Source organism: Anomaloglossus baeobatrachus, chromosome 8, assembly GCF_048569485.1.
Source record: "Anomaloglossus baeobatrachus isolate aAnoBae1 chromosome 8, aAnoBae1.hap1, whole genome shotgun sequence".
Lineage (NCBI taxonomy): Eukaryota > Metazoa > Chordata > Amphibia > Anura > Aromobatidae > Anomaloglossus > Anomaloglossus baeobatrachus.
This window is the reverse complement of record NC_134360.1, coordinates 61,801,056-61,813,192: the sequence shown is the minus strand read 5'-3', so window position 1 is coordinate 61,813,192 and position 12,137 is coordinate 61,801,056. Positions and strand designations below refer to the sequence as shown.

General features: G+C 48.8%; 1 protein-coding gene across 2 annotated transcripts in view; it reads left to right on the top strand.

Annotated features, from left to right (window-relative positions):
- LOC142249211 (galectin-1-like) overlaps nucleotides 1-12,137 on the top strand; it is a 104,521-nt gene that overhangs the window by 75,397 nt on the left and 16,987 nt on the right. The window contains exons 1-2 of one of the 2 annotated variants that reach the window (XM_075320821.1): nucleotides 8,027-8,076; nucleotides 9,408-9,487. In XM_075320821.1, the coding sequence (XP_075176936.1) occupies nucleotides 8,065-8,076; nucleotides 9,408-9,487 (92 nt within the window). In that variant the 5' untranslated portion in view covers nucleotides 8,027-8,064. Of the gene's footprint in view, nucleotides 1-8,026; nucleotides 8,077-9,407; nucleotides 9,488-12,137 lie in introns of those variants that run through there. The other variant, XM_075320820.1, reaches the window with a different exon arrangement.

Below are 12,137 nucleotides of genomic sequence, written 5' to 3'. Positions count from 1 at the left end.
CCAAGTTCTGTGGAACTACAGGTCCCACAGTCACACCTTCAGTTCAATATCGCAGGGGGAACCTTCTCCACTGCGACCATCCACAACATTGGTGGTCGCTACCTCACAAGTGATAGATATAAGTCCTGCAGTACATGTGAGAGGTTATAGTAGTGTCGCAGGCGGCGGGGCGCTGCGCTCGCTAACGCTCGGGTCCGGCGCTGCTGCTCGGTGGCTCGAGCGGTGGGCCGAATCCGGGGACTCGAGCAGCGCTCCTCGCCCGTGAGTGAAAAGGGGTAGTTTTGTTTGGGGATTTAGTCCGTGACGCCACCCACGGGTTGTGGTGAAGATGGGCACCACCGCTGCTGGGGACTGGGATCCCGGGATCGATGGCGGGGAGCAGCTGGGATGTTGTTTTCCCCCTCCGTGGGTAGGGGTTGGTGGTCTCGGGGCCCGGTGGTGTGACGGGGAGACAGGGTTGGTGAGGTGCAGGGTCGCAGGGACAGCGCGGCGCGGTGCCGGATGGCACTGGTGTACTCACTCCACAACAGATGCACAAAGTCTCCGGTAAACCAAACGGCTGGATGGACGGGTCCCGCAGCCGGCTGCAGTGTCTCTCCCCGGACAGGTGATGGCGGCTGTCTTTCCAATTTTTCTTTGACTCCAATGGCTTCCCAATGGTACTCCGCTCCCCGGTGTATAGGTATCGGAGGAGCCCGGTTTGCCCGCAGGCACTGGCCCTCGGATCTTTAGCCTCTGGCGGTAGCTGTTATCCTCACTGTGCGGACGGTTTCCTTCTAACAGGACTTTAGTAGTTAGGGGACCCTTGGGGTTCCTGTCACTCTCGGCTTTTGACTAATTCTCAGCGACTCCAAGCCTAGTCGGGGATCGATGGCCCTGCCTGTGTGTGCTGGCTTAACTTACCAGACAGGCCCCAGCAAAGTCCCTGGGTCCCTACACTAATCATATATATATATATATATATATATATATATATATATATATATATATATATATATATATAAAAAGTAAAATATATATATATATATTAGTGTTGGGACCCACAAGAATGAGGATCCGTGATGTGGATTGTGGGCTTCCGTATTCTGGCCATAATACCAACAAATACCTCATATATATTTGATATATATTTTTAGCACATAACATTAAATATAGGATGCAGCCAGGCCTCTTTTTGTAAGGCCTTGCATATTGTGGCGCCCTGGACAAGCCAGGTAGCCACATGAATAACATTCACACCCCCCACCCCCCGGACAGAAACACCAGAGTCAGACACAAAACCCTTGTTGCCTCCCTCCAGGGGCTGATGTCCACACCAGGTGGGGTGGAGCCAGGCAGTTGGCCCCACCCACTGAGGAGTTCACAGTCCTGGAGGCGGGAAAATAGTCAGAACAGTTTAGACAGTGAAAGTGTGAGGAGCAAGACTGGTGTCTGGGTCGGAGCCCGGACACAGACAGCAAGGTTGGCAGACGGTGGTGGCCGTCTGCAGGAGTTATTGGAGCTCCGCAGAGCCGAAAGGATCGGGGTTGGACGTCGGCCCGCCGGTACCGGAGCGGGGAACGGAGTAAAACTAAGCACACACAGGCAGGGCCATCGGACCCCGACCAGGCTTGGAGCCGCCGTTAATTGTCAAATCCGAGTGTGACAGGAAACTCAGGGGTTCGCTAACAACCAAGTCCCGTTTGAAGGCAATTGTCCGCACCGCGAGGGTATACAGCCACCGTCATAGGCTAGAAACCCAAGGGCCAGCGCCTGCGGGCAAACCGGGCTCCCACGGCACTTATACGCCGGGGAGCGGACCACCGTTGGGAAGCCATCGGAGTCAAAAGCAAGCTACAAAGGTGCAGGGTAAGACAGCCACCATCACCTGTCCGGGGAGAGACACTGCAGCCGGCTGCGGGAACCGTTCATCCAGCCGTTTGGTTTACCGGAGACTCTTGTGACTTTGTATTGCTGAGTGAGTACCCCAGTGCCATCCGGCACCGCGCCGCGCTGTCCCAGCGACCCTGCACCCCGCCAGCCCTGCCTCCCCGTCACCTCACCAGCCCCTACCCACGGAGCAAATTCACGGCGACTCCAAGCCTGGTCGGGGTCCGCAGGCCCTGCCGGTTTGTGCTGGCTTCTCTTCGCTCCCCGATTCGGTACCGGCGGGCCACCGCCCAACCCCAGTCTTACGGTTCCGCGTCGATAGGCCTCTCCTGCAGACGGCCACCACCATCTGCCAACCTCCAGGGGCTGATGTCCACACCAGGGGGGTGGGCCAGGCGGTTGGTACCGCCCACCGAGGAGTTCACAGTCCTGGAGGCGGGAAAAGCGGGGAGACGGGTTTTAGAAGTGAAAGTGGAAGGAGGGAAGTAGCAGTTGAGCAGACAGAAGTTGATCCGGGTGTGTGGCCCGGACAGATCAGCAAGGTTGGCAGACGGTGGTGACCGTCTGCAGGAGTGGCCTATTGGAGCTAACCGTAAGGACCGTGGACGGACGGTGGCCCGGCGGTACCGGACCGGTACGCAAAGAGAAGCCAGCACCATCCGGCAGGGGCTTACGGACCCCGGCAAGGCTAGGAGTCGCCGTGAATTTGCCAAATCCGTTAGCGAAGGGAACCTCCTGGGTTTCCCAGCAGCCAAGTCCCGTCAGAAAGCAACAGTCCAACCGAGAGAGGGAAACACAGTCACCGCCAAGGCTAAAGTTCCCAGGGCCAGAGCCTGCGGGCAAAAGGGGCTCCTTCAGCACCCATACAAGCTGGGGAGCGGGTTACCGGTGGGAACCCATTGGAACCGTACACGTTACACAGGTGCAGGGAAAGGCAGTCACCATCAACCTGCCGGGAGGAGAAACACCACAGCCGTCTGTGGGACCCGTCCATCCAGCCGTGTGTTTTACCGAGAACTGTGTCCTCATCATTGGCTGAGTGAGTACCACCATGCCGTGCGGCACAGCGCTGCCCCGTGACCCTGCACCTCGCCAGGCCCCGTAACCCGCCTGCCATCCATCCCTACCCCCTCACCGGGCCCCGGGACAACCAACCCCCTACCTACGGAGGGGAGAACTAACATCCAGGCTGCTCCCGGGATCCCCGTCCAGAGCAGCGGTGGTGCCTGTCTCTTTCCCTGTCTGTCTGCCTGTCTCTTTCCCTGTCTGTCTGCCTCTGTCTGTCTCTTTGACTGTCTGTCTCTCTCTGTGTCTCTTTCCTTATCTGTCTGTCTCTTTCTGTCTCTCTATCCGTCACCCCACCGACATCATATTACCTCACACATAAGCTTCTTACACTAACAATTTATTTTTTTCCTATAGCAATCAATTACAGCTCCTATTAATAACCTAATAGTTCCTAGCTCCAATGACTGGAGGAAGTTGGAGGAAGTTTTTTTGGAAAGTAACTGTAAAGCGTGGGGCTAAATTTTCCCCTGAAAACATAGTTTATGACGTTCCCTGAGTCACATGGGGGGTCTGTGCAAAATTTCATGCTTGTAAATGTGACGGTGCAAATTCCTTTAGCGAACATACATACACACACACACACACACACACACACACACACACAGACAGACACTCAGCTTTCTATATTACCTTTTGGAGGGGTTCTTGTAGGTTTATAAGCAGTGGATCTTGATGATTTGCCCAAATACATCCTGTGAGGCAGAACCTTCCTCAGTCAACTTAACCCTTGCCTGACATGGCCACTTATGTGTTTTTTTGTTTTTTTCGCATTATTTCAAAATCCATAACTTTTTCATTTTTCCATACACATAGCGGTATGAGGGCTTGTTTTGTGCGGGATAAGTTGTACTTTTATATGACACTGGAAGGTGGCCCGATTCTAACGCATCGGGTATTCTAGAATTTATTGTGTAGTTAATGTATGATTTTTGTTGTATATATAGAGGTTGTTGTGTGTAGTTGCCAAGTGTTTGTGTAGGGAGCTGTAAATGTTCTGGGTGTTGTCTGGGTGTGGGGGTGTTTGAGAGCGGTGTTGTTTATGGAGCGCTGTGTGTCTGCAGCGTTGTGTGTGTGGTGCTGTGTGTGTTGCGTGGTTTGTGTGGGTGTGTGTGTGTGGGGTGTGTGTGTGTTTTGGGGGAGGTATGTTTTGTGCAGTGTGTGTGTGTTGCGCGGTGTGTGCGTATATTTGTATGTGCTATGGTGTTTGTGTGTTGGGTGTTGTGTGTGTGCGGCGTTCTCTGTGTGTGTGGGTGTCTGTGTACGGCAATGTTTGTGGTACCCATTGTGACGACATGGACTCTCATGGGTTAAAGTTTCTTAACATTCAGCCAGACTATTGTTCTTATGTGTGCTAAGTCATGTTTGCTTAGCTATTGCTCTCCAGACTTTTCCAGTAATCATTGTATTGTAGTTGTGTATTGATAATGTAATAACCTTAGTAGCCATTGTCTAGTCGGTGACTTGCTGACTCCATGTAGATATACTGAGTCTTTCTATGCACATCATTTAAATGAACATTATCCATGCAGCTTGAAATTCATCCAATGGGAGAAGCAATCTTGTCCAACCAATCGATGAGGACGCAGTGTATCCTAAGGGAAGGTTATGGCTATAAAAGGGACTTCTTTAAGCCACCAGGGTTGATGAAGGTTGATGGATGCTGATGGATCCAGTCTTAGCTCTTTGGAGCTGACTAGAGGATCAGGATATTTTATGGCTTCAATCTAGGGGCTCCGGTTCCGGTTGGAAACCATATCCAAAGCCTAGGGATTTCGACTCCGGCTGCCAGGATTGTAACATCATACCAGGACTACCTAAGGAGGACACTCAGGTTGGGACAGTTCAGTCACCTGTTACAGACCTCACACAGCTTCCTGAATCTGGCATTATTCCTTTCTCGGTGGGTGCCCGCCAAAAGCGGGGTGCTGCTGGACTGGAGTAAGCGGCCCTGGAAGCTCTGAGGCATGGATATTCTAAATCCCTGGTGAGCCAGCGGAAGGGTGAGACTCTGTTGCCTGTTACATTTGTGTGTTTTGCTGGTTATGTGTTACGTGCCGTTAATTGTTTGGGGATCCAATAAAGTCTAATTATTGTGGTTCCCTGACCCTGTGTTGTCTGAGTAGTGTTAGGGTATGTGCGCACGTTGCTTTTTACCTGCTTTTTTGCTGCTTTTTCTTCTGCGCTGTTTAATGCCAAAATGGATGTGTTCTTCTATTCAAGCAAAGTCTATGGGAATTTGGGTTTCTTGTTCACACTATGTTGTTCAAAATGCTGCCTTTTTGAGGCAGAACTTTGGTCAAAAACTCAGCTTTTCAAAGAAGCAACATGTCAATTGTTTTTGCCATTTGGGTTTTGCACTGCAAAGCTGAGTTTTTGACCAAAGTTCTGCCACAAAAAGGCAGCATTTTGAACAACATAGTGTGAACAAGAAACCCAAATTCCCATAGACTTTGCTTGAATAGAAGAACACATCCATTTTGGCATTAAACAGCGCAGAAGAAAAAGCAGCAAAAAAAGCAGGTAAAAAGCAGGTAAAAAGCAACGTGCGCACATACCCTCACGCCCACGGTTAAGGAGGCCGGCGTTCAGTTGGGATGAGCCCTGAGCCACGCTGTCTTTCTAAAGGCGGCGGGTTTTAGTGGTCGAGAGCACCCACTGAGCCCCGTGTCTCCACACCCATAGTGTGTGTGGTGTGTTGTGCGGTGCGTGTGTGTGTTTTGCGGGGAGGTGTGCATCCCCATCGTGTTCCATCTCCATGCTGTTCACCCCCATCGTGGTCCATCCGCCATGCTGCACACCCTTCATCGTGCTCCATCCCCCATGCTGCACACCCCTCATCGTGCTCCATCCACCATACTGCGCACCCCCCATCGGGTTCCATCCCCCATGCTGTGCACCCCCCCATCGTGCTCCATCCGCCATGCTGCACACCCCCCATCGTGCTCCATCCGCCATGCTGCGCAACCCCCCATCGTGCTCCATCCGCGATGCTACGCACCCCCCATCGTGCTCCATCTGCCATGCTGTGCACCCCCCATCGTACTCTACCCCCCATGCTGCGCACCCCTCATCATGCTCCATCCGCCATGCTGCGCACCCCCCATAGTGCTCCTCCGCCATGCTGCGCACCCCTCATCGTGCTTCATCCCCCATGCTGCGCACCCCTCATCGTGCTCCATCCCCCATGCTGCGCACCTACTATCGTGCTCCATCCCCCATGCTGTGCACCCCTATCGTGCTCCATCCTCCATGCTGCGCACTCTCATCATGCTCCATCCCCCATGCTGCGCACCTACCATCTGCTCCATCCTCCATGCTGTGCACCACCCATCGTATTTCATCCCTCCATGCTGCGCAATCCTCATCGTGCTTCATCCCCCCAAGTGTGTGCTAAGCGGGCAAAGTGTGAGGGGGCGTGGCCTAGCGGGCAATGTGTGAGGGGGCGTGGCTGAGTGGGCAAAGCGTGAGGGGGCGTGGCTGAGCGGGCAAAGCGTGAGGGGACGTGGCCGAGCGGGCAAAGCGTGAGGGGGCATGGCCGAGCGGGCAAAGCGTGAGGGGGAATGGCTGAGCAAGCAAAGCGTGAGGGGGTATGGCCATGCGGGCAAAGTGTGAGGGGGCGTGGCCGAGCGGGCAAAGCGTGAGGTTGCATGGCCGAGCGGGCAAAACGTGAGGGAGCGAGGCCGAGCGGGCAAAGCGTGAGGGAACATGGCCGAGCGGGCAAAGCGTGAGGGGGCGTGGCCGAGCGGGCAAAGCGTGAGGGGGGGGCGTGGCCGAGCGGGCAAAGCGTGAGGGGCGTGTGGCCGAGCAGGCAAGGTGTGAGGGGCGCGTGGCTGAGCGGGCAAAGCGTGAGGGGGCGTAGCCGAGCTGGCAAAGCATGAGGGGGCGTGGCCGAGCGGGCAAAGTGTGAGGGGGCAGGGCTGAGTCGAGCGGCGAATGCGACGGTTGTCACTGTAATGACGTCATTTTGGTGACAGACAGACAGAATAAGGCAATTATATATATATAGATAGTATACTAGAAAATGTAAATAAAATCCAAGTGTGGTGAAACTGAGAAAAAGCGCAATTCTGGCATTATTTTTTGGGAATAGTTTTTATGGTGTACAGTATGTGGTAAAAATGACCTGACAACATGATTCTCCTCATCAGTACGATTATGGTGACACCAACTTTGTCCAGTTTTATCTGTATTTTAGTGGTGAGGAAGAAGAAAAAAGGAATTAAAAAAAAAAAAATTCTGAGACTCAAATGGTTTCCATTTTTCAGTTGATGGGGCTGTGTGAGGGCTTAATTTTTGTGGGGGGAACAAACCTTTCATTGATACAACTTTGAGATAGATATGATATTTTGATCTATTCTGACAGCATTTTATGTGTTATTGCGGAAAACAAAAATAAAACAAAAATAAAAATTTTTTCATTGTTAATTTTTTTTTCTTGACACTTACCGAAAAGGGTTAATTATTTTTAGATTTTGATATCTTGGACTTTTATGGACACAGCAATACCACACGTGTATTTTATTTTATAATTTCTACTGTTAATGGGGGGGGTTGGGGTGATTTTCACTTTTATGTTGTTGTTTTTTAAATTTTTCATATTTTTTAAAACTTTTTTTTTACTTTTGTAAACTGTTTACTGTAGTTATTAGTCCCCTTAAGGGACTTGAACCTGTGAGTATCTGATGTACAGTAATACCACAGATTGGCTGCATCCAAACTCATTAGTGTACTGGAATAATATCCTCACAATGAGCATTTATATATATTTAATTTTTGTACACTTTATATTGCTGTATATAGTAAATTCACTGGCTGGGTTTCAAAAGAGCACCATATCGACAGGCTTTGAAGGTCTTTAACAGACCCCCGGTTGTCATAGGATCAGGATTGCACTGATGGGTGTATAGGATGACGCAACCACATGCTGGCTCGCTGTTAATGCAGCCATCAGAGTTTTACAGTGGCACTTAACAGGTTAACACTATTACCTCTGAGGCTTTGTTTTAGTTAATAAGAGTTGGGTGTGGCAGGCCACGCCCCCTTCCCTGATTGGCTGAGCCCCCCTTCCTACACCTATATAAAGGATTGTGCAGGTGTTCTAAATTTTTACTCTGAAGCGGAAGCGCGATGGCAGGAGATGTGAGTGGGGCTGGGACGGGGGGCTTTATTTGGGGGCATGTGTGAGCTGATATAGATTAAGGTGGGGTTGAATCTCCTAGATTAACGTTCCTATCTATTTATATATGGTATGGGCTGTGTCTATAACTGATAGGCGGCCGTTATAAAGGTTCTGTGCTGAGAGCTGAGCTGCGTCTGCAGAAGCTGCGCTCCAGCCAAGATATTTAACTCTTCATTTCTTCTAATTTTAAAATGTCAGTTTCAGCAGCTGGAGGTGTGTGTGTGTGTGTGTGTGTGTCCAGATATGTTTTTGATGTGTGGGTGTTTTTTTTTTTTTTTTTTTTTTTTTTTTTGTTTTTGTTTTTTTTTAAACTCTTTGCTCCTAAATCAGAACTAGCCCCCCGCCTCCCCTTTCTCCTTGCATAATGGAGATTAACCTGTACGATCTCAGTTTTTTGTTGAGGGGGGTGATATAAAGGCAGCGGCGGTTTCACTTGTGCATAAGGCTAGGAACACACTTTGTGTTCTCCAAAACGGATGTCAAAACGCAAATGGTGAAATTAATTGATTTGACCAAAGTTGCCTTTTTCATGATCTTTAGCGCTGAAAACGCATGCGTATTTACCGCGTTTTACATGCGTTTTCAGCGCTAATTACCTGCTTTTTCACCTGCGTTTTGATGGCTGCGTTTTGAAGAAGACAGTCAAAATTGAAACAGTCAAAATAAATGAAAAAAAGAGGGACAAAAATGGTGTTAATAAGCATTTATTAAAATTTTATGTAAAATCATTCATTTTAATGAAATTATAGCGGTTAGAAACATTTTTTGGAGAAAATAGGTACATTTTATAAATTTTCAGCATATAAATTTTCGGCGTGTGTGTGTGTGTGTGTAAAGGAACATTAAAATCCATTAATTTTCAGACAGAAAAGCATGCGTCTTTGAACTCCAAAACGCACTTGAAAAGCAGGTAAAACGCAGGAATTTGGATTTTGGGTGCATTTTGCCATTTCTCATTGACTCCAATGTTTGCCATTTTAGGTCCATTTTGCTAACAATTGACATGTTCCTTCTTTGACCACATGGTTTTTACCACAAAATATGCAAATTTTTAGATGCGTTTCAAAACGCTAAGTGTGGTCGAGAAACCTGCTTTTTCAATTGTTTTCAATGGGAAATGGAAACGCATGCCTTTTGGCATGAAAAAGGTGCTTCTCAAAACGCACCTAAAACGGAGGTAAAAACGCAAAGTGTGTTCCTAGCCTGAGTCAATTCTCTCCTATATTTAGACTCCTCATATGACCGTTAACTCTTCCTTCTGTTCATCCCCCGTATTCTCCTCTGTCTACAGTTTGTGGTCCTGACCAATCTCAGCCTGAAACCGGGTCACTGCTTGGAAATCAAGGGCTTCATCCCCCCGGACAGCAAACGGTAAGAATAGTTATTCGCCTAACTGCTGCCAAATATCTCAAGTAACTGCAGATGGAAAATGTGACCTCACCCTGTATGCGATGTATTGTGCAGATATGAAGGGAGCGCAAGGATAGATTCCTTCATACTTGCAATAATATAACGTTCTCCGAAAAATCTGGAACAAGCGCACTGCTAATTAATGCCCCCCCCCCCCAAATTCAGAGGGGAATGGAGTGTGAAAAATGAGTGGATTTATCGGAGCATCTGAGCAAAGTGAAGAATCAACAGGCAGCGCTGTGCAGGGAGATCCCATCTACACCATGAACACATATGGGATTGTTCAAGAATACAATTTTTTTTTTTTTTCCACTAATAAGACTGCTTTCACATGACATTTGCAGGAGGGATTTTCCGGTCGTTGATTCCTATATTATTCCCAAATTACCCTTACCCGGTATCAATAATACACGGACACTGCTTGCGACTTGGTAAAAAATGGCCACAGCAGCCCTTTATTGCCTATTGTTTACACACTAACACAAGGGGGCGCCATCCAACGGGCGTCCCCAACATTTAACAATAGGTAATACCATAATAATAATAATAATAATAATAATACAGTACGTAATACAATACGTAACCCTGGGTAGGCCCGGTCCAGAAACCACCTTCCACCACCAAAACATGATCCCTGGCCGCAACACACACCGGGCCGGAGATGAGGTATGAATCACCTACGGATCAATACCCCCCACCTTGCAGGACCCATGCCTGCAAGATCCTTGTAACCGGAGCCACTATATCCTACAAGTGACTCTCCAATCAAACAACATTATCCGTTAAACCGCCTCTGGACCAGACCTACCCCCGCCATAAGTCCGGTCCAGAAGCCATACTCCACCACCAGAACACAATCCCTGGCCGCAACACACCGACCCAGAGATACGAGGCATTAATCACCTACGGATCAATACCCCAACCTTGCAGGACCCCATGCCTGCAAGATCCCTGTAACCAAAGCCACTGTATTCTGCAAGTGACTCTTCAATCACACAAACCGTCAGAAAACACGATCCCTGGCCGCAACACACCGACCCAGAAATACGAGGCATTAATCACCTACGGATCAATACCCCAACCTTGCAAGACCCCATGCCTGCAAGATCCCTGTAACCAAAGCCACTATATCCTACAAGTGACCCTTCAATCACACAACCGTCAGAAACACGATCCCTGGCCGCAACACACCGACCCAGAGATGGGGGCATTAATCACCTACGGATTAAAACCCCCCCAAGAAGCATAAAGTATCAACCGTGTCTCAAAACCTTACATTCCTCTTTACCTCCAACTCAATATTATCCCCGGCTGCAACCTCCAGCCCAGAGATATGAGGCATCAATCACCTACGGATCAATCCCCCATGTGCATGACAGTAACTGTGACCTCAAAAACCTTAAAGCCCGTTAGCGACTTTAATCCAACAACATCCCCGGCTGAAACTAGCCCAGAGATAAGAGGTATTAATCACCTACGGATCAAAACCCCCTATGCCTTGCAGAACCACGTGCTTGCACTGCACTTGGATCCAGAACCATGACCCCAACCAGTGACTCCTCCTGCGATTACCATTTCACCAAAATGGATCACTGACCATAACAATGGTCTCATATTTAAATGAGGTAAAAGTCACCAAAGGAGTAATACCCTTACCCAAACCAAAAACACCCGTACTTTCAATTACCTATCACCTGGGGCACTATAGCCACCTGTGACTCCCTGGCAACCATCAACTCCTTAATATATAATCCTTGGCAACAACCCTGACCCATATATAAGGCATATAAGGCATTGATCACCAACGGAGCAATACCTCCTCCCTGCAGACAACCTTGTACCTGCAGGTCACCAGTAACCGGAGCCACTGTACCTTCCCCAGTGGCTCTCCATCCAAACACCAGTAACAATTAGAGCTCCTCTGGAGCAGACCTACCCCCGCTGCTGTGACAAAGGACATAATCCCCATTATTTATGCTGATCATACACATATACATCATACACATCATATACATATACATATATTCCTACATTACCCCCATCTTATTCACCCACTTACAAGAATCCCAAATGACAATATACATCACAATCCACAAAGAAATCTCTTTTCTTTTGTTTTTGTTTTTTTTTTTTGTTTTATTTTATAAACGACACTTTCTCCAATCCTTTCTTTTCTCATTTTTTTTTTTTTGTTGTAATGGCTCTTAAAATTGAATAATTAACCATGCATATAAACACACCAATAATAACAATACACAATAGAAGGGAGGGTGGGTGGGAAGCTGTCATCCAGGAAGTGCAAAAGGAGGTAATTGACTCTCACCTCCTATTATATACACCATAAAGCTCCCTCCTTTCCTTCCACCACACTCCACCCCCTAACCAATCACCTTCTTTTCCTCATTCCTAAACGAACCAACACTGTTTAACCCCATCAACTCCCTACTGTTACATCTCGTGGCTCTCCTGAGGCAAGGACTGAGGCAGTCTCCCATTCCTTGCCTGCCACGAGCACTCCTGCTCAGCAGCGCCGAAGGTCTGCCAGACTGCGCAGTGTGCAGGAGATACCTTCTCAGAGAGGCAGCAGAAGGGTGACACCTAGTGGTTCTCC